Source organism: Ailuropoda melanoleuca, chromosome 2 (assembly GCF_002007445.2).
Source record: "Ailuropoda melanoleuca isolate Jingjing chromosome 2, ASM200744v2, whole genome shotgun sequence".
NCBI classification, from domain to species: Eukaryota; Metazoa; Chordata; class Mammalia; order Carnivora; family Ursidae; genus Ailuropoda; species Ailuropoda melanoleuca.
This window is the reverse complement of record NC_048219.1, coordinates 83,026,014-83,048,536: the sequence shown is the minus strand read 5'-3', so window position 1 is coordinate 83,048,536 and position 22,523 is coordinate 83,026,014. Positions and strand designations below refer to the sequence as shown.

General features: G+C 46.1%; 1 protein-coding gene across 1 annotated transcript in view; it reads right to left on the bottom strand.

The window, feature by feature from the left end:
* PTGFRN (prostaglandin F2 receptor inhibitor) overlaps nt 1–22,523 on the bottom strand; it is a gene marked incomplete at its 5' end in the record, with an annotated part of 42,431 nt that overhangs the window by 9,203 nt on the left and 10,705 nt on the right. Inside the window, 3 exons of the mRNA XM_034641761.1 lie at nt 204–311; nt 8,533–8,952; nt 13,521–13,946. Coding sequence (XP_034497652.1) covers nt 204–311; nt 8,533–8,952; nt 13,521–13,946 — 954 coding nt within the window. The remainder of the gene's footprint in view (nt 1–203; nt 312–8,532; nt 8,953–13,520; nt 13,947–22,523) is intronic.

The following is a 22,523-nucleotide window of genomic DNA, read 5'->3' as shown; positions in this document are numbered from 1 at the left end:
CCTACGTCCGGATGGGCTCCAGATCACCTAACAGAGGAGTCCATCGACGAGGATTTATTAAACACCTACTGAGTACCAAGTACAGAGCGAGTTAGTTTGGGGAGTCACACCGTCCAACCCGCCACCTCCACATCTGTGTCACACAGTGGGGATGACGCGAGGGGCATTTCGAGAAAGCAACAGAGGCAAGGAGACGGAGATACCTGGGTCCAGTGCTGCTCCTTCGACAGTGATGATACAAAACAGTCTGATCAGATCTCCCCGGATGACCGACGGTGTGTCCGAATGCACGGAGGCATTAAATACAGGCCCTGGAAGAGAGTGACAGCACCTCATTAGTCCCGCTCACGCTTTTGTCTCACTTCCATTGCTGGCGTTCTCATGGGCGGCCCACCTTCCTCGGGACTGGGCTGGGTGGTGTTCTCTGGCTGTCTTTCCTCTCTTCAGAGACACACGTGCATCAGGCACAGCCAAAATGAGCATGATCTGAATTACAACCACAACAGATCTCTGCCTACAGAATGCCCTTTGCTTCTGGCTTTTCCTTTACCCCCTCTCTGACGACAGCCATGGTCCCCTTGGAAGGCCACCCCCACCTGCTACCCGGCTGCTGCTTCTGGTTCTGCATGGTTCACTTCCTCGGCCTAGAAGTGAACGGGACTGAATTGGTGACACTTCTGGCTCTGATGGGGAGGGAGGCCTCGCCGTGCTGGGGACAGGGGCTCTGCCATTAGCAGGCTGAAATGCAGTCAGCAGACAGACATGCCAACCATGACGACACTCGGTAGGGGACGATGGGAAGCACCAAAGGCACGACACCAATCTGTCAGGGGAAATCGAGGCAGCACGGTATTGCTTCAAAACACTACCCAGACTCGCACACCTTCCTGAGAACACTCCCTTGATATTCAGTTTGCTTTAAAAAAGAGTTTCCTTCTTGCAGAGGCCAAAAGACATGTCTACCCAAACTGAGCTAACTGTGCAGGGCCGAGATGCTCCTACTTCTTGAGTTGTGAGCATAAAAATGAGCAAGAAAGTATGAAGTATAAAGACTGAACACATAGAATTTAGTGCTAGAATTTAGTAATATTTACCACAGAGTCAGTTAGATGCAGGTGACTGAAGGTACAATTATTATGATGCTATTTGATGACTAGGCATAAATAAGTGATTAATTAAATTTAAAAAAGTATGCCTTGCATGGAAGGAATCTGGCTCCTATCCCCTTCTGAGAGAGACAGGCTACGTATTTTATATATATATATATATATATATATATATATTTAAACCCTTTACTCCTCAGTTTTAGGTGACAGCATTGCATAGCTTTAAGTCAACCTGATCCTAAGAGCCCGATATTTACCTTATCCTAATAAGAACAAGCAAACCTGAAAAAGGTTCCAGAATACCAGTGCCATGCGATTTCCCTTGGATTTCCTGGGAAGCAAAAAGAGATGGCCCTGGACACTGATTCTGAAACTCATTAGAAGCTAAGAATACAAGTGTTACTACTACCTTTTAAATCAGATCACCAAAAAGGAAAAAGTACTTTAACATACAAAAAAAAGACTGAGACAGTGTGTAAAGGTCACACAAACCAACGAGGCAAAGAGCTAAAAAGGCTGTATCTTCACTTCACCGTGAATGCTAAGATGAACTCATTGGACTGCTTTCCTCAAACCAAGAACTGGAGCAGCTGGAGTTCTGCTGGGAGAAAGGCGAAGGGCAGGTGGAGGAGATGGCAACCCAGGGAGGTGGGGCAGCCCTGAGCAGGTGGCGGAGAGTTCAGATTAACCAGAGAGCAGCAGGAGGGGATCAACTCTGGGCACAGGGGAAAACATAACAGAATGGTGGTCACGGGGCATCGGGAAAGGGAGGAAAGCAGAGAGGACGAGGAAACCTGACCTACTTGTGGGTAGCCTGCCCTTCAATCAACCCCTCTCCCAGTCACAGTTCCCACAGGTCCCGACCACCCTGGATTTGCTCAGTTTATTGCAGCGAGGTGGGACAGGATTAAGCCAGTGACTCTGATTAGGCCCAGTGTTCATGACTGTAGAGCACTTCATACCACATATGGCCACCTGGGAGGACAGGTTAGCAGCAAAAAAGGTGAGCAACGAGGACCATGTTTTTTCTCTGACTAGAAATTTCATGGTAATAAACAGAGCTACACCAAAGGGTTTTCTTCAAGTGTCCGAGACCCCTTCTAAGGGACCAAAAAATGATAAAACATTAAGATCCTCGTGATGGATTTAGGTTTCTAAATTGAAACATCACAGAAAGACTTACCAATTTGGACAAATTTCACTTTCTTTTCTTTATATTTCCAAAGAAAACCCCAAATGCCTTCTAGGTCACAAGTTATGGCTCTCATTTCCCCTAGTGGCTGCGGCTGTGAGAACAACAGACCATTTGTGCTGGGGCTCACCATGCGGACATGGGTCTGGGAAAAGGCCTTCATTGTAAAATACTCACAGCAGTGGATTTCCTTCTAATGAAATCAACAACTCACTATTAATGTGGATCATTATCCCAGGCTGGGAAATATTTTTATTATGGTCAATTTCTGTGGTAATGCTGTTTTTGCGAGGGTATTTGTCTGGTTAACTTCATGGATGACAGACTACAGCACGGAAAATTTAAGTGAACCAGAGTCACTAGATGTCCCGATTTCTGGTCTGCAGAGAGTACGTGGCCCACACTCAGCTTTTAAACACAAACATTGACAGAACCATGTTCTAACTCCAGCCCCTAAAAAGCGCTGTAAATAGGAGTATTCTTGTGAAAGCCAAAATGGCAGACCATCTGCACATCCATCAATAGGGTAAAATGACTAAATAAATTCTAGGAGGTGTAGTCATTAAAGTTGTTATTTACCTAGAATTAGTTTTAACATGAAAACCGCTTATCTTAGAAGGTTAAAGGGAGGAAAGCAGACCACAAAATTGTTTATACAGCCATAAAGAAAACATGCAAGGAAAATTTCTAGGAAGATAAACAACACAAATTAACAGGGTTGGGTAGGTTTTAGCTAATTCTCTTCCTTCTTTCTACTTTACCATATTTTCAAGTTTTCTCTACTAAGGAGAAAAACTTTATTATTATCCTCTTTTAAAGGCCAACACCTTGAACCCCATAACATTTAATCTGTATTTCCTCCCTGACACTTTGGGTCAGTGAAATTCATGACTCAGCAGCACCCTTTGGGAAACACGGTCCTCATACGAAGAGGCAAATACCCCAAAACCAGAGGATAGAAAGGTAGACACCAGGAAGGACCCCTTTGCTATCTGTGTCTTACGGTGTTGCCGCTGATTTTTAGGAAGTGAAGACCCTTTAGTAGCAAGTCAGTATTTTCTGGGAGCCATTCAAGGCGAGGGCACTGTGCTGGGTGAATCGGAAGACAACTTCTCCTAATTAAACCATGAACTGGCCATGACAACTCCGTGGACTAAATAAAATAAAAATCTCAGCCAGTCTATTCAACCTGGAAGCTACAGTCATTTTGTCTGTTATGCAGAGATGTAAAGAATTGAGAAATGATTCAATACCCATACCTCACCCAGAAATACAAAAGATTTTATGTCTCCCCTGTTTCCCATAACAATTCTAGAGAAACATCAAATAACAAATGTAAAACAAGATGGAATAAACTCCTACAGACTATATAACACAGACACACAAATAAAAGACAAAAACCACATAATCACCTGACTCTCAATAGACACAGAAAGAGCATTTGACAACATCCAACATCTCTTCATGGTAAAAACACTCAACAAACCACTGATGAAGGAAAACTTCCCCAACTCAATAAAAGACATCCATGCGGAAAAAAAAAAAAACCACCCCACAGTTACAATGATTTTTAATGCGAAAAGACTCAGAACTTCTCCTGTAAGATCAGGAACAAGACAAGGATGTCCACTTGTGCCACTACTATTCTACATTACACTAGAGGCGCTAGCCAGGGCAATTATGCAAGAAAAAGAATTAGAAGGTATTCAGTTTGGAAGGGAAAAAGTAAAACTGTCTTTATTCACAGATGCTGTTTTATTGTATTTATAACACCCTAAGCAATCAACCAAAAAACAATTAAAACTAATAATAAGTCCAGCAAGCTTGCAGAATCCAATATCATATATATAAATCAGCTGTGTTTCTCTATATTTGCAACGAATAAACAGAAAAGGAAATTGAGAACAATTCCATTTACGATAGCATCAAAAAGTAAAATACTTAGGAGAAATGTAATGAAAGAACTTCAAGATTTATACACTGACAACTACAGAACACCACTGACAGAAATTAAAGAAGACCCAAATAAAGAGAAAGATGTTCCATGTTGATGAACTGGAAGGCAATACTGTTAAATGGCAATACTCTCCAATCTGATCTACAGATTCAACACAATTCCTAGCAAAGCCCCACCTGTCATCTTTGCAGAAATTAATGGGTGAGCCTAAAATTCATACAGAAATACAAGGGACCTAGAATAAGCCAAAACAAACTTGAAAAAGAACAAAGTTGGAAGGCTCATACTTCTTGATTTCAAAATTTACTACAAAGCTACAGTAATCAAACAATGTGGTCCCAGTATAGGAAAAGGCATACAGAGCAATGCAACAGAACTGGGAGTCAATAAAAATCCTTACATTCATGGTTAAATGATTCTTGACAAGTGTGCCAAGACAAGTCGAGGGGGAAGGAAGAGGCTATTCAACAAATGGTGTGAGAACAACTGGGTGTTCACATGCAAAAGAATAAAGCTGAATCCTATCCTCTGCTACACACAAAAATCAGGGCACGTGGGTGGCTCAGTCAGTTAAGCATCTGCCTTCAGCTCAGGTCATGATTTCAGGGTCCTGGGATCAAGCTCTGCGTTGGGCTCCCTGCTCAGCGGGGAGTCTGCTTCTCCTTCTCCCTTTGTCCCTCCCTGTCAGCCACCCCTCCACCCTGGCTCATGTGCGCTCTCTCTCTCTCAAATAAATAAAATCTCTTATAAAAATTAACTAGAACAGGTCACAGCACTAAATGTAAGAGCTGAAACTGTAAAATTCCTTAGAAGAAAACAGAGGCATAAATCTTTACAACCTTGGATCAGGCAATGGTTTCTTAGATAAGGCACAAAACACATAAGCAACAAAAAGAAAAATAAATTGGACTTCATCAAAATGACAAGCTTGGGTGCTGCAAGGGACACCATGAGCAAAATTAAAAAACTACCCACAGAGTGGGAGAAGATATTTTTAAACCATGTATCTGTTAAGGGGCTTGTATCCAGACTCTGTGAAAAACCGGACTAATCAACAATGAAAAGATAAATAAGTCAATTTAAAAATGGGCAAACAGGGGCACCTGGGTGGCACAGCGGTTAAGCGTCTGCCTTCGGCTCAGGGCGTGATCCTGGTGTTATGGGATTGAGCCCCACATCACGCTCCTCTGCTATGAGCCTGCTTCTTCCTCTCCCACTCCCCCTGCTTGTGTTCCCTCTCTCGCTGGCTGTCTCTATCTCTGTCGAATAAATAAATAAAAAATCTTAAAAAAAATAAAATAAAAATGGGCAAACAATCCGAACAGACATTTCTCCACAGAAGATATACACCCAACCAATAGCTACATGAAAAGATGCTTAACATCAACAGTCATTAGAAAAATGCAAATTAAAACCACAGTAAACTACAGCTTCACGCCCTGAGGCCTGCCAGATTGCCTATGATGAAAAGGACGGAGGATCACAAGGTTAGTGAGGACGTGGGGCACGCAGAGCCCTCACATATCGCTGGTGGGGACATAACACGGTATAGCTGCTTTGGGACACAGTTTGGAGGTTCCTCAGAGTTAAACAGAGCCTGTAGGACCCAGCACTGCTCCTAGGTGAGAAACGAACTCTGACGTCCTCCCCAAAACTTGTACACTAATGTTTATGTCAGCATTATTCACAGTAGCTGCAAGGGTGGAAACAACCTAATGTCCGTCAATGGATGGATCAACAAAACGCGGTCCATCCACACGAGGGAATATCGTTCAGCCACAGAAAAGAACGAAGTACGGACGCATGCTATAACGAGGATGGACCTGGAAAACGTTATGTCAAATGAAAGAAGCCAGTCACAAAAGTCCGCATATATGATTCAATTTATGCGAAACGTCGAGAAGAGACAAATCTCCAGCGATAGAAAGATTAGTGGCTGTCAGGGGCTGGGGGTGGGGAGTGAGTATTCATGGGTATAGAGTTTCTTTCTGGAGTGGTTAAAAACTCTGGAATAAGATCGTGGCAATGGCTGCATGACTCCGTGAATATACTAAAAACCATTCATTGTACACTTTACATGGGTGAATTTTATTTTAACTATAATTCAGTGAAGCTATTATTAGAAAACAAACAAGCAGATACACAATAAAAGAAACCTGCACTTTCTTTGCTCTTTCCAAATCTAAGCGTTTAAGTCAATATTTTCTCTTTATTAATCTAAATGTTAACAGCTTGGAGGATGCTAGAAGATAATTTCATTATACATATATTGAAATAGTCTATATTAATACAAAATAATATCAATAAAAAACTTTAATAGAAAAAAATTAACTTTAAGGTCTAGTTTACCTTTACTCTAAAAGGTAATCATGTAATTCAACACATATCTAGTATTCATTATGCTGATTCAATTAATACCTGAATTTTTACATGTGGGTATAAATTTACACATTCAGAATTTTCTAACTAGAATCTATGGCAGATTTAGTGAAAACATTCAGTACTAAACTCACAAATGATGATTCTTTATCTTTATATCCTAAATAAAATTGGGGGATCAAAAACTTTTAAATATCTGCCTGCTAAAACACACAGATATTTCAGAGGAGTTTAATGAATTACACAGATAAGAAATATTTCTACTTGAGAATATGTATCCATATCATTTAAAAAAGTTGACCTTTCTTTCCGTCCTATAACATAAAAACATTTTACTTAACCAAGAACAAAATCAATTCCAAATAGACACAAAAATGCCCTTGTTTTAATTAACCCCGCCACACATGAACACCACCGGTAACTATCCTTAATGAGCTGGCTGACAGATACATTCATCCATACCACCACAGCTCTGGCAACTCGACTAACTGATGGGACATTTTTTCCAGTCCCAAAGCCAGGTGAGGAACAAAGCTGGGATACTTATCCCCTGTGTCGAAAGACTGCTCTGTAAGTCAGGCCAAAATTACTGCCCATCATCTTCAGTCCTAGGGATCCCTGATGAACTTGGCTCTGGACCTTGCATGTGTGACAAGTCATGGAACACCTCTGGAGGTCCAGTGCCCTCTTCTCCTTATTTACACTCCACTGTGTTCTCTAAAGGAGCTAAAATAGCTGAGTTCAGGTTCATCTATTAAAAAAAGGAAATAAGGGTGGTAGGTGCACACAAAAATTTGTACACAAATGTTCACAGGATCATTCCTAATAGTCCAAGAACTGGAAACACCCGAATGGCCATTAGCTGATAAACGGACAAACAACATGTAGTGTCTCCACACTGTGGAGTGTTATTCAGTCATAAAAAGGAGTGAAGTAGTGATACATGCTACAACAGAGATGATTCTCGAAAACACTGTGTAACAGTTAAGACTAGGGAGAAGGAAGGAAGGAAGGAAGGAAGGAAGGAAGGAAGGAAGGAAGGAAGGAAGGAAGGAAGAAAGAAAGAAAGAAAGAAAGAAAGAAAGAAAGAAAGAAAGAAAGAAAGAAAGAAAGAAAGAAAGAAAGAAAAAGAAAGAAAGAAAGGAAGAAAGGAAGAAAGAAAGAAAGAAAGAGAAAGAAAGAAAGAAAGAAAGAAAGAAAGAAAGAAAAAGAAAGAAAGAAAGAAAGAAAGAAAGAAAGAAAAAGAAAGGAAGGAAGGAAGGAAGAAAGAAAGAAAAAGAAAGAAAGAAAGAAAGGAAGAAAGGAAGAAAGAAAGAAAGAAAGAAAGAGAAAGAAAGAGAAAGAAAGAAAGAAAGAAAGAAAAAGAAAGAAAGAAAGAAAGAGAAAGAAAGAAAGAAAGAAAAAGAAAGAAAGAAAGAAAGAAAGAAAGAAAGAAAGAGGAAAAAGAAAAGAAAAAGAAAGAGTAAAAGAAAAGGAAAGGAAAGGAGGGGAGAGGAAAGAAAGAGAAAAACACTATGTTACAGTGAAAGAAAACAGACATGAGGACCATGTATTATATTCCATCAATGTAATGTAAAACGTCCAGAATAGGCAAGCTGATAGAGATAGAAAGTACATGAGTGGTTGCTGGAGAACTGGGAATTGAAGGGTGTCAGCTAAGGGAGACAGCATTTCTTCAGGGTATAATGAAAACGCTCTACAAATCAAATGTGGTGATGGTTGCACAACTCTGTGAATATACTGGAAGCCACTGAATGATACCCTTTAAATGGGTAAACTGTACGGCACGTGAATTACATCTCAGTAAAGAAAGCTGTTTAAGAGAAATTGGCCACTGGCTCAAAATCCTAGGGCTGCGTTCTACTTCAGTCCGTGGTTCAACAGGGTTCCTGGCTCACCTGCAGTTTGGAAGTCAATCTCAATGGGATTGGAGAGACTGGTGGCTGCTTCTCGCCACAGGCTGCCCCTGACAGGAGACCAGGCTGTCACCATGCAGCGGTACAGCCCCGCATCCGAGACCTGAGTCTGGTACATTCGGTAGCGAAATTCATCTTCCTGCACTTTCTCTAACACAACGCCATCCACCCGTGATGCATCTGTCCAATTCTCCAGCTTTACCACAGAATCCTGGTCCAGGGAGATGATGTACTTGGTTTCGTTGGGACTGGAGAGGTCCCCCACAGGCTTCTCAGCGGTGATGAGAACAGAGTAGCGTGGTGACTTAATATTCTTGGAAGACACTTTGCAAGTCATCTCAAATGTATTTCCTGCAGCAAAGAAAGGCTTCGGCTGCCTTGCCTTCACCACGAGCACAGAATCTGGAATGAAGTACCAGAAAGAGGTGATTTCCAACAGGGCCAGTGAAAATGGATAGGCATCTAAAAGCACGACAAGGAAATTGGAATTTATTCGCAAATTGCCGCATAACAGCACTTCAGAAAACCTGGAAACTCAGAAAGAAAATCACGTGTATCTGGAAGCAGGCTACAAAGCACCACGCTGAAGGAAGCAGAACGGTGTGCAATGATTTTAATGGGTGTGAGGGAATCTGGGAGGCTGCCAGTACCCTCAAGGATGTCAGGCAGGGCTCGCTCTTCATGAATAGGAAGAACTGTGCCTGAACACCCAGGGCAGGCCCTAGACCATGCCAGGGGCCTCCTTAGCCCGAGGTTCTGCTGGGAGCAGGGAACGTCTGCTTGGAAGAGCACAGCAATGGGTTCCTTCTGTTTAATCATATCATGGTCACGGTACAGAACAGACGATTAGGTGACTGGAACACACACCTGCTAGTCTAGTGATTTCTACAGAGATGCCATTTGAGCATTTTGAGCAAGTGTCCATGGCTACACTAACTTTAGGTTTAAGTACGTTACTCCCTGCTTCTCTGTGAAGAAGGAAATCCCTAAGCATATATACATTAGAAGCCATCTCTATTACAACTGCTCAATGTCAGGCACTTGGAGGGTACTTAAATATTTGTTGAATGAATGAATAAATGAATTAAACACATACTTTTTATCCTTTAATAAGATTATTAATTCTATAATCTGTCTAGTTAGAAAATGAAATTTTTATGTTGGGCTTTGTGGGAATAGTTGTTCCACCAAACCTATTAAGCAGAACACGTGTGTTATAGTGTTTCTCCAGGATCACAGATTCCTAAGGTTCCACTGAGCCAGCCACATTCTTTCTCGATTCTCCTGTGAGTTTGGTAATCCACCCACTCATTAAACAAGTACTTAGTGAGGGCCTCCCGTATTCTAGGCACTGGGAATGCCACTGTAAACAAAGCATACAGAAGTCCCTCCATTTACATTCTAGTGGAGGAAGGAGAACAAAATAAATAAGTAAAATACATGGTATGGTTAGATGGGGATAAATGTTTGAGAGAATAAAGCATGGAAAGAGGAGAAAGAGTGGGGGGGGCAGGGAGAGACAACACAATTTTAGAGAGAGTAGCCAGGGATCGAGCGACAAGTCATCAAGGAGTTGAGAAGGTGAGGGAACAAGCCCTGTATGCATGTGGGGAACAGCATTCTAGGCGGAGGGAAGAGCAAGCAGAAAGCCAAAAGGCAGAGGTATGTCTGCTGTGTTGGAGGAACCACGGGCAAGGCAGAGGAGATGAAGAGGAGGGAGCTCTGGGGAGAGTCATAGGTGAGGGTAGAAGGTAATGGGAGCCAGTTGCCACAGGGCATGCAAGGCTACCAACAGGACTCTGGGCTTTGCTTTGAGTGAGATGGGTAGCCTTTGAAGGTTAGGGCAGAGGAGTCTCGTGATCTGACTGACATTTTAACAAGACTGCTCCAGCTGCCGCGTGCAAGGGCGGGAGCAAGAACAGTCAGGAGAGCCGTGATACAATCCAGGCAGGAGACGGTGGTAGCTTGCTAACAGCGGAGCGTGGCAGTGGCAAGACTCTGAGAGTCTTGCCTCAGAAGAATGAGGAATGGAGGATGAAGGTTTTGGACTGAACGACTACAACGAAGGTGCCAGAGAAGGCCAAAAGAAGACCAGAAGCGCCATTTTGAACAAGAGTTTGAGATGCCCCTTAGGCAAATGGAGGTGTCAACAAGGCAACAGAGTCCTGAATCTGGCATTCTGGAAAGAAGTCTGGGGTAGAAATATACATTTGGGAGTTACTGGTGTGTAAGTGACATTTCAATTCACGAGGTTAGAAGACATCACCAAGGGAGGAAAGTCAACGAAAAGAAGTCCAAGGACTATGTCCTGAGGCAGTCTCATGTCTCAGGGTCAGGAAATGAAGAGGATCCAGCAAAGGAGGCGGAGAAGGAGTTGCTGTGAGGTGGGAGGAAAGCCCAGAGGGGGTGGCAACCCAGAGCCAAGGAAAAACCAAGGTATTTCTGGGAGGAGGGAATGACCACCTGTGTTAAATCCTGCTAAGCCAAGTGAGATAACAAACAATTGGATTTTGCAGGATGTCAGTCACTACTGATCTTAACACGAGGACCAGGGGCAAAAGTCTGCCAGAGAGAACAGGAAGAGAGAAACTGGAGACACGGAATACAGACAAATCAAATGCTTTGGCTATAAAAGGAAAGAAAGAGCAATGGGTGGGGGCAAAGGGTTTGGGGAAGGGAAGAGAGAGGCAGAAGTGAGATCAAAATTACTTTATAAAATACAAAAACAGGAACAGGAGGTCTAACAGTGTTTATAGGCCCACAGGAAAGGTCCAGAAAAGAGAGGAATGTTGATGACATAAGAGAGAGGGACCACGCACCCGACCAGTGAGAGGGGTTGGCCTTTGCTAGGACACGGGCCGGGGGCAAGTGTGTAGAAATTCTCCTCTGATTGTTTCTGTTTCTTTAAGGAAAGGGAACCCAGGACCAACAGCTGGAGAGTAAAGCTGGGAGAGGAGGTTTTCAGATAGAGAAGGTGGTATGCAATAATCGTTTTGGAGAGGAGGGAAGTAAACAGATTATGGAAATGCAGAACAATTTCCAGGCAGCGTTGAGAGCCCCGTTGACATAAGTGATCACAGATTTAAAGTGAAGCTAGTCAACACGTTTAAATGTTTTTATCCAACTACAAATGTAGGCAGGGAGGTAGCAGAAGGTTGGCTTTGAACCGGCTTGTGGTTTGGCCAGAATATAATGCAAACAAGAGCGGGACGAGGAAGCTCGGGGTGCAACGGGTGTTATAGCTGGCCGGGAATTTAAGTGGGGTGACTGCCCATCTTATCCTCCCTTCCACCCCTGAACATATCTAAGAATGGAGAGGATGCTATTAGAGATGACACAGGGCAACAGGTGTAGACTGGGCTGCCCTGGACAACTGGTCCGGCTACATGAGAGAGAAATGGAGGCCAACATAAGGTGGTAGGGTTCATGGACAGCCAGGCTGGTGGGGTTGAAGGGGTGATGCTAGGGTAGTGGAGGGAGTGATGCAGAAAAACAGAAGGGCTGTTTAGAGAACAGGATGCCTGGAATTGAGAGCACGGAGAGCTTTCAGTTGTCACAACTGAGATGGTCTCCTGTACGGTGTGAGCACAGGAGAAATGACCAAACCAGACAGAAGACATGATGACTCAAGAGGAGGACAGGGGACTGAGAAGGAAACGCTGATCTTCACCAGGGTTCCCAACCCTCGCTGCCCAGAACTGGCTTAAAAATTCCAATGCCGAGGGGTGCCTGGGTGGCTCAGTCGGTTAGGCATCCAACTCTTGGTTTCTGCTCAGGTCATGATCTCAGGGTTGTGGGACAGAGCCCCGCATAGGGATCCATGCTTGGCTGGAGTCTGCTGGAGATTCTCTCTCCCCCTCTGTCCCTCTCCCCATTTGTGTGCATGCATGCTCTCTCCCAATAAATAAATAAATAAATAAATAAATAAATAAATAAATAAATAAAATCTTAAAAAGAAAAAATTCCAATGCTCAGGCTGCACACACCCTCAGGCCAACTAAGATAGGACCTTGGGTGGGACTCAAGCATCAGTGTTTTTTTTCAAAACTCCTTAGGTAATCATGATGCACAGTTCAAGTGTGGGCCAGCGTTGTGCATGGAAGAAGCTACGAGTCAGTGAGAGTACTTGAGAGCGTGGCTGCAAAAAAAAAGTTAACCACTTCCCTGAGGGAACAAGGAGGACCCAGGAGTCCAATGGGGGGGGGACGAGCTGATGAACAGGCCCCACTGTATGAGGAACATGGGGAGAAAACCCCAAGACAAACGGCGGTCTCAGTGGAGAGCGAGGTTGGTCCTGTTTAATGTGGAAAAGAGAAAGGAACGTTCCAAGCTGAGTGGCAGGCCACACGAGAGTCTGCTGAGTCCGAGAGGGCCCTGTTTGGGGTCGGGGACAGGCAGGGGGTGGCAATCAGTCAACTGAGGTGTGTCGAGGGGCATGTAGTACTTCACACCCAGGGCACGAGGGGGACCTAGGAGGCCTGGGCTTCCTGTAGTGTCAGACTGGACAAGTCCGATGTCCCAGGGCAGATAATGCTCCGAGCTTCGGGTGGAGATGTCACAAAGACACTGTTTCCATAAAGTTCTTGTCAGCCCTTCCCGGAAACCATCTCTCTGAAGAGATGACTGGCACCTCAGGGGCAGGTGTGATGGTCTGTCCACCCCCGCCCCCACCATTTGCAGGAGCTCGCAGACATGAACACACCCCCAAGGCCCAAGACCACCCAGCAGAGCAACAGTGTCAAGGGCTGTGGGCACCGTTGAGGCGATCGTCTACCACCCACGAGGCACCAGCTCTCTCACTGGACTGAGCCTTCGCCAGCATCAGGATCTTAAAGGGGTTCATGCTATTTTGGATTCCCAGCATGTTCTTGGATTCCTAGCAGGGAGACCCGGCATCTAAAACCACACAGTGGGATACCTGGGTCAAAACGAAAACCCCAAACCTCCGTGAACAAGAATAAACCGCCTACCTTCGGACGCCCAAAATATGGTGACGGGTTTGGAGAAGACATCCTTGCTCTTCACCCAGCTGTCATTACGGTGCCTGGTCCATGCAGACACAACACAGTAATAATTGCCCCTGTCTTCCTCTGTAGTCCTTTGGATTCGGAAACTGAACGTGTCCGTGTGCTCCTTAGAAAAAATGAAGTCTCCGTCCTGGGCGCGCTGCTTGCTCCTGTCTCCGTACTTGAGCGTCCAGTCCCCGTTCATGACCGCAAGCAGCTCGCTGGCCACCACGTCGTCACTGCGCCGGTTCACCCTGTAGTACCAGGACACGGTGAAGCGGACGCTGGCCTCCGAGCTCTTCATGTCCACTATGTGGCACTCCAGCTCTGTGCGGTCGTCTGAAAACTCGGGGACTTTCGAAGCATTCAAGTACACCTGGTAGTCTGGTTCTGAACAAGAGAGGGGCCAGGATTTAAAAAAAAAAAAATCAGACAACAACTAAGAATTAGCAAAAGGAACGAGACGAGTGCTACTCTTGTCCTGACAAGCAAATGACCCTTCTACTAACTACAGTGATGGAAATGAAAGTCTTCACCCTGGAGAGGAAGGATCCAGAAAGAGGTTGTTATGGCAAACCTTGTACGATGCTGCCGCCACTACGGTCCCCAGGACACCTTCCAAGGCCAGAAGCCAAACGTCCGCAATCCAAGTCTGGACGTTTCCATTGGGTTTCCCCAGGAAGTTAGTCCTCCAAGAAGGATCTAAGACGCTCGGTGCTCACGCTCCACCAAGGTTTTGTGCGGAATGCCAAGCGGTGCCCACAGACCTCCAAAGGCTCCACTGGGGCAGCACAGGAAAACCCCAACCCAGAGTACGTTCCAGCACTCGAAGCCAATCCCCACCCTGGCCTGGGTTCCTACCATCCCTGACCAGGCTCCAAACGCAAGGCCCTCAGGTCATCATTTCCCCTGCCGATTCTCATTCTCACTTTCCTGCTCCTCTGACTTTTTCCGCTCAATCTGTGCTCAGCGGTCAATAAACACCCATCCGCACACTCCAGACGACATTGTTTACACGGCCGCACGTAACTCTCCCACACGATTCTGCCAACCCCGGAGCTGGCTCCTGCGGATCCTGTCTCTAGTAAAGCCTGCTCCCTTAGGACCACCCCACTCCCCGGCCCAGTACAAACGCTGACGGGGGTGGGAGGAAAGCCAGCCCTCTCCTGCCGTCGTCGCAGCCCTCTTCGTCTTCATTTGCGTGGAAATCCCTTCTTCCTCTGACATTCACTGTGCCCGTTTCATCCATTTTTGTAACTCCACATTTCTGTCTTCACTGACCCCTAGGCCTTCCTCCATGCTTGCTAAGAATTGGTATTGGAACCTCTTTGTCTCCTTCCTCCCTCTGTCCCCACCCCCACTGCCTACCAGCAGTGGCCTTCTCCTCTTGATCACCCTGCAAACTTCCACTCATTCTTCAGTGTAACCTCCTCTGGGGTCCCCTCCCGGATCCCCAGAACGTGGCCCCCTTTCTCCATGCTCCCACAAGCTGTGGAGGGACACTGATCAGCAACAGCCCCTCCCTGTTATGATGCCTTGTTGAAGGTCTTGTCCCAAGCTCCAAATACACAGCCTTGTACAGTAGGCACTCAGTCAGTGTGTGCTGCCTGGCTTTTGGAGAAGGCTACGTTTTTTCTCTTGTGGCCCATGGCCTGCTAGGAGAACACGAATTCTCCCTACACAGAACTTTCCATCTGCCACCACTATCTTTATTCCCATCACCTCTATCAAACCGTTTAGTTTTATTTAACGTTGCTTTTATTTATGACTCATTCAGATTATAAACCGCTGAGGTCAAAGAACTGTTCTTTTGTGATTTACGCTTCTAATAAAATGTGTAACATCGTGACTTCTCCAAGAATGATTCAGTGGCCAGGAAATGGAAAGAACTCAAAATCCTAACTCCTTCAAATGTCTTCTTCACGAGCGTTTAACTGCAATGAGGGTGGTCCCTGTGGCATACACAGTCAAACCAACGGGCCCCGGCCACCAGCAGGAGCACGCCACGTCGTGAGGGGGGGCACTGTGCAGACACCGCAGGCTGCTAGAACGTCACCCTGCCCCCTCCTCCTGATGGGCGAGTGTGCCGCAGTTGGACAGCTCGGGGGTGTCCCCCCCAGACGCTGCCTCTGCAGGAACACCTACTGTGGAGTAAATACCACCGAAATGCCTTTGCGCCATCACGTGCAGAAGACAAGGTGTTCCGAATGACCCCACAACCCACACCTCATTCCCTTCTCTCCTGGAGGACTCCGGCAGGGCAACCAGGCTCCTTCCATGGAAGGAACTGGCTGTGCGCCGGGCAAGATGGCGCCCCTCCGTCAGGACTGGCCCGGAAGGCCGCACCATCAACAATGCTTGGGACACGGCAGCCGCCGCCGCTGCCACTCACGGAGCCCACCTCCCATGTGCAGCATGACACAGGGGCCCTTCCCATGTTCCCAGGTTACCCTCCATGACAAACTGAGGCCGTATAGAGCAGGGGTGAAGAGCCAGGGGTGTGCAGCCAGACTGTGGAGATCCTGGCTCTGCCATCTGCTTGCTGTGTGCTTGGGCACATTCCTTCACCTCTCTGGTGCCTCACTTGTAAAAATAGAGACAGGAACAGTGACTAGCTCACAAGCTGGCTGGGAGGATTAAGAGCTAAAATATGCAGGGGTGCCCGGCTGGCGCAGCACAGCACGTGCCTCTTAATCTCGGGGTTGTAAATTCGAGTCCTATGCTGGGTGTAGAGATTACTTAAAAATAAAGTATTTTTTATTTTTATTTATTTATTTAAATCCTTTGAGACTTTATTGAACTGCTACAGTACATCATTAGTTTTTGATGTAGTGTTCCATGAATCATTGCTTGTGTATAACACCCAGTGCTCCATGCAATACGTGCCTTCCTTAGTACCATCACCGGGCTAATCCATCCCCCAATCCATCCCCCCACCCTAAAAATAAAGACTTTTTTTATAAAGACTTAAACTAGACACAAAAGTGCTTCAACTAGTGCCTGGTATGTGTGCGTATGTGTATGCACACCCACATATTCGTACATATTTGTGAACTACTGTTCACCACCCAGAGCTTTGAAGAGGTCAGTCACGTGACTGTACAGCTCAAAAGTGGCAAATCTGAACCCAGGGTCATGCCCCTTCTATCACCTTTCAAGGACATCTGCACCTCACAGGTGAGCCAAGCTCCCTGTCTTCTAAAGTGCATATTTTCTCATGACCACTGACTGGCTCGTGACCTGAAGCAACACGGAATGCTGTCACTGGCAATGACACGGCTGTGGTCCTGCCACCAGGGATCTGATGCAGAAAGACCGCTCCCCACAGGCAGGCCCCTCAGCCTGGACGACCAGCACAACCCAAGCAAGCTGTCGGATTTCCTGTCTGTCTCCTTATCAGTCACCAGCTCTTAAAAAGAAACCCTTCCGTCCTTCAGGGTTTACTTCCTTCCCCGAGCGTAGTCCTCCAAAGTGGCACTCTGAAAATAAAGGCTGTCCAAGCTAGCACGAAAGACGGTAGAGAAGCAGTGACGTCAGTGTCAGACTATGGGACTCGTGGAAGAGGTGGGCAAAACTAGCCCCCGCACCAACCACCTGAGCAGCCCTCGCCCTCTCCTCCTACACCCTGGCCAGGCCACATCCAGGGCGCACTCCTTGTTCCAGAACCCAGCTGTTCCCCTGGGTTCTTCCTTAGGCTCAGACCCTACACAGGCACAGAGCAGCCTTCTAGGCATCTCGGATTCGTGCTTCCACGGCGTCACCAGGGTAGCACATCTGTACCCTGATCCACTCACTGCCCCCCCCGCCTCTGCCAATGCACACACACGCACACATGCACGCACACAGGCACACACACACACACGTGCCAGTATACACACACAAGTATACATTCATACACACATACACTCATACGTGCATGCACACACACACAAGCACACATTCATACACAGGCACACTCGTTCATGCAGGCACACACATATGCACACACACGTACACATACACACTCATATATCCATGCACACATACACAAGCACATGTTCATACGCATACACACACTCACACACACACACGTGCACACAGATGACTCCCACTCCAAACAGACATGGCCAACTCCTCCTCCTAACTAGCCAATTACTGTTCCTGCTGCCACACCCACCATTCACTCTCCCGGTCACCTCTGCTTAAAATGTGTGCCATCTTGGACTCCACTGAGGGTCCCTAACTCCCACACCGCTCCCATTCCAGGGCTTCCACACAGCAGATGCTCTATAAATATCTGTGAACAAAGTGGAAACCTCATGAATGCCATCCTCATACGGGCTCTCTTTGCCTCCAGCCAAGATGATTATGATAACCTCCCAGCGCACCTCTAGGCAGACACAGTTATCAGGCCGTCTGCACAGTCCTGTGGCTTTTCTTCTCACCTCCTGAGTAAGAACACACTCCCCGGCCTGGCATGCGAAGTGCCCATCAGTGTGAGTCTTACCCATTTGTCCAGCCTCACGGCCTCCTGCCTTCTGATATATATTCTACACTCCACTGAGACCACACCTCTCGCCATTCCGTAGCCACCTCCTCCTATGCTTCCCGGTTTTCTGCCTCCCTTCCTGCTGTTCCCTCTGCCTCAGCACCTGGGACACCTACTCTGTTGGTTGCTGAAGGATGACTGAAGAGACTTTCCTGCCCTACTCCAACCTCCCCTCCAAGTGAGTCAGCTTAAAGCCCATGGATCCAAATACAGAGAAGGGAGAGCAAAGCGGGGCTGGGGCGTGTGCACATCTAGTTACAGGACTTGCAGCCTAGCAGGAGACAAGAATCTCTTCGTTGACTGGTTGGTCTCATCCTCTGTTAAGACTAAATCTCAGGCCCCCAAAAGGGAGGACCCTAATGCAAAGACAAACAAAAATCAGTGGGTTCTTGGCTTGGGAACGCATATGGCCCAGGTTTGAGGCATTTAAAGGATGTTCAAAGGTCATCTGAACTACCCACCAGGCCTTCAGGTCGACTTTGGACTTGCACTCCTGAAGAAGCAATGGCCCCACTAAGTCACAGTGGTGGGAGTGCAGGTGGGTTCTTCTTTGGTTTTTGTTCTAGTGCATGTGTAGCCATTTTCCTTTATTGCTGTTTTACAATTTTAACCATTCTGTGCAGAAACCGTGCCTGTTACTCAAAATCCGTCACGCACGCCCCTCTCCTGTTAGCCTTTCCTCCTTCACGGAGGATGCCTACTCTGAACTTACCTGTCATACCTCTACTTCATGTGCGACAAACCTTCAGAGGCCCCACCACCCACCAGGCTTACTGCTCTCTAAGGGTTTTACCTCAATGCTGCCTTGAACTTTGATTATTGTTGCATGTATGTCGTATGGACCTTCTATAGGACTCTGCCTGGGGTCAGGGACCCCTACCTAATTCATCTGTATGTGCTATGCCTGTAGCGCCTTGTACATAAAAGGCATTAACACGCTTGCTGAATTGGAGTAAATTCAATATTTTGCATAAAAATGCTCATTTTGGGCATAAGCATTTCATCACTACTGATTACTGCTATATCCTGCTTGATCTCATCAAGAAATCAGCTAAGAATGCAATGGTGGTTATGTTGAAAAAATGCTTATCAGTTAAGGATGCATACTAAAGTACTTAATGTCAAAATGACATGTGTCTGGGATAGGCTTTAAATTCTTCCAGAAGAAGAAGAAAGAGAGAGAGAGAAATAGAGAAAGAGAGTGTGTGTGTGTCTCTCTCTCTCTGCAGGAGGGAGGAGAGATGAAATAGATTAGCAAAATACTGGTAATTATTGAAGCTGGTGCTTCTTTCTACTTCTGTGTTAGTTTTTTTTTTAATTTATATTTCAAAGTATAAAAAAACAAAACAAAACAAAAACTAACAACCAACCCACCCACATTGTAAGCCTTTTCACAGAATACTGAGGCCAGTCTAACCATGACATCATCACTTCTATTCTTAGAAATAAGGATCTGCTCCCTAAATCTGGCTCCAGGATGCTGTCTGCTCATACACACACCACCCCCTGAAGCTAGGGCCTCCAACACTGTAACCCTCTCCCTGCCCCCTGCCCAAGGAAAGACTTCGGGTCATTAAACTCCCTTGTTGCAACTTTCAAAAACAGTGAAAAACTGTGAGAATCTGTGGCTAATTTATTAAAGCAGATACTTTGTGCCTACTGTGTGCAGGGACCTGCACTGGAGGTTTTCACATAGACTGCCTTTTTCTCTCACAATAATTCCGTAAGGGCGGTATTATCATCATCCCTGTTTGACAATGACAATCACAGCAGCTGGCATTGACTGAGGGCTTCCTACATGCCAGGGGCTGTGCCGTACGCTTTCCTTGCCTTCTCTCACTTAAGCTTAACAACCTTATGACACAGGTACGATTTTTGTGTACGATTTTCCTAAATGGAAAAAAAAAAAAAGCAAAGCAGAACAAAAAACCCAAAGCCCAGAGGAGTCAGGTTGGAAGCCTCGGGTTTTGCACGGTGCGTGTGAGCAGAATTATGGCCTGGCTCCCACCAGAACCAAACCGCACAACCTCCTTACACACCCGGTTATTAATGCTTTCTCGAAGCCCACTCTGTCCCAGAAGGCGAGAGTGGTAATCACGGCCGAGGCACTAATCCTGAACCGTGTACAACAGGGCCCTGTTCTAATATCCGCTTTGAAGCTTCGTTAACTTGGGAGAGCTCATCAGAGAAGCAGGCTGCATGCACGAGTTAAAGGAAACCGGGAGAAGGCATGCCCTCGTCTCTGCTGATGCTGGTTCTGTTCTCTTGAACTGGGCAGGTGCTCTGGGGGCAGCCGAGCAAGTTGACTAATTGTCAGAGTTGCTACTCTCGTCATTTGTATAACAATGTTCTCTCACGTTTAAACAGACAAGGCTATTAAAGCCTGCTGTTTGGGGGAGACATTTCACCCCACCTGCACAGAACCTTTATTATGAGGCTACTTTCAGCATTAGCCATTTCAGAGGAAATGGTATCTTTGGGATGACCGTTGGTGCAGTTTTTCTCTCTTCATCCTCACTCGCTGCACCCAGAGGAGGAAGAATGAATTCCCAGGTTGAGGAGCAGGGGCAGGAAGGGGGCTGGGTGTGGTCGGCCCAACCCCTTCTCCTTGGGAGCAGCTGCTTCCAGAACACACATCCCTCGTCCCTCCATGCCCTAAGACAGACGTGTATGTCTTAGCTAGGTTAAGAACTCGGTGTGGAAGAGTGTGTTACATACTGACCCTGCCTTCCCCAAACACCAGCATCATTATCACCACCCTGAGAATGTACAGAGACCTTGAGTGCCAGGCACTGTGCTAAGCACTTCGTATGCATTATCTCAAGAAACCAAGGAAACCAAAGCAACCCACCCAAGATAACACGCCTAGAAAGTGAGGGAGCAGGACTCCAGCACTTGCCCACTGCTACTCTGCCTTCAGAGAGAACCGCGGACGGAGAGCTGAGAATACTTGCCCATAACGTCTGCAGATCTGAATCTTATCTCCTGTGGATGGACCAGGACTCTGAAGTCTCTACCAAGTACTGAGCAGATTAGCAGCTCCTTTTAAAGAAAAATAATTACCTTCCTTGCTGGCACACTGCTGGAAGAGGGGACAGTCCTCTAGTGGGGAGGAATGCAAATCAGGTTCTTAAGACTAAAAAGCCCAGCTCGGCTCTGCCTCCTCCTGCTCTTGTAGCTGAAACCCGTGGAACGCCCTCCAATTAACACCACAGAAGCCTGGTACTTTGGGCAGAGAGCTCAACCATAAACTGATTAGTATCCAACTCGTGCCAAAGACTCATTTGAGACAGCTGATTGCAGAGAGAGATGGCCTACTATGCACATTAGCTAGCCATGCCTCCTTAGAGTCTTAGTTTTAGCCATATACTAAATTGGATCCACACAAAGCAACGTTTGTCCTCCATAGTAACTCAGCTTCTTACAGAAACTCCTTCACCCTGAAGATTTACGCCCTCGGCTTTTATAGGGAGAGGATATGAGAAACATCCATTTAAACAATCACTCAGAGCCCTTCATAAAAGAACAGTTGAAAGCACTGTCCATTATGTTATCCAATGCCCTTACGTAAAAAAGCGCATGATAAATTCAGTGCCAACAAAAAGTTTGGCTCTCCCGGGTTTCCTTCATCAGAGGTGAACTATGCAGTCACATTTCTCTTTGCTCCAACTCTTCAGAACTTCAGAGGCAAATTCAGTGCTCAAGTGCGGCTAACGAATGCGTCCCAACCACCATGCGATATCTATTCTTTGGTTTGTTTTTACCCCTTTTGATCTTGATTTTATTTTTACGTCTCTTACTTTAAATCGGGCTTCATTTTCAAGCCAACTCGAATCTTTTTTTTCCCCTCCTGCAAAAGTAGGGCATAAATCCTAGTAAAAGAGGCTGTTTCTTACCCTCTACAAAATCATCAGACCTCCCAGCTGCTGCAAGTGCTCTTGGACTCGCTGGACCCATGCGCATCCCTGCCCTGATTTCTGTCTGGTTAACACGATGGAACATATGAGAAGACCCCAGTTAGCTTCAACTCCCTCATCTGCTCTGTGCACCAACCCCAAGCAAATAAGGGCAAGAATGGCCCAGCTTTGAGGACTCTAGGCTCTAGCGTTTCAGGAATAAAGCTGACTCCCAAAGCCAAAATGTTTCCACATGACAATACTTGAGACAGACGACTTTGGGACATAATTCTGTAAGTCATTTTAAACATTTCTTTTGAAATAAAAGAAACCAGCATTCAACATTTGGAAGATTCTATTTTTCAAAGATGTCTGCAGTAATGTTTCCCATCCCCCATGCCCTTTTACCATGTGACCTTGCTACTCTCTCATTAAGAGATGGGGTCTCCTTCCCTACCCCCTTGAACTTGGGCAGACGCTGTGATGGCTCCGACCCGTAGAAAACAGCTAAAGTGACACTGTGCCAGTCCGTGGGACAGCTTT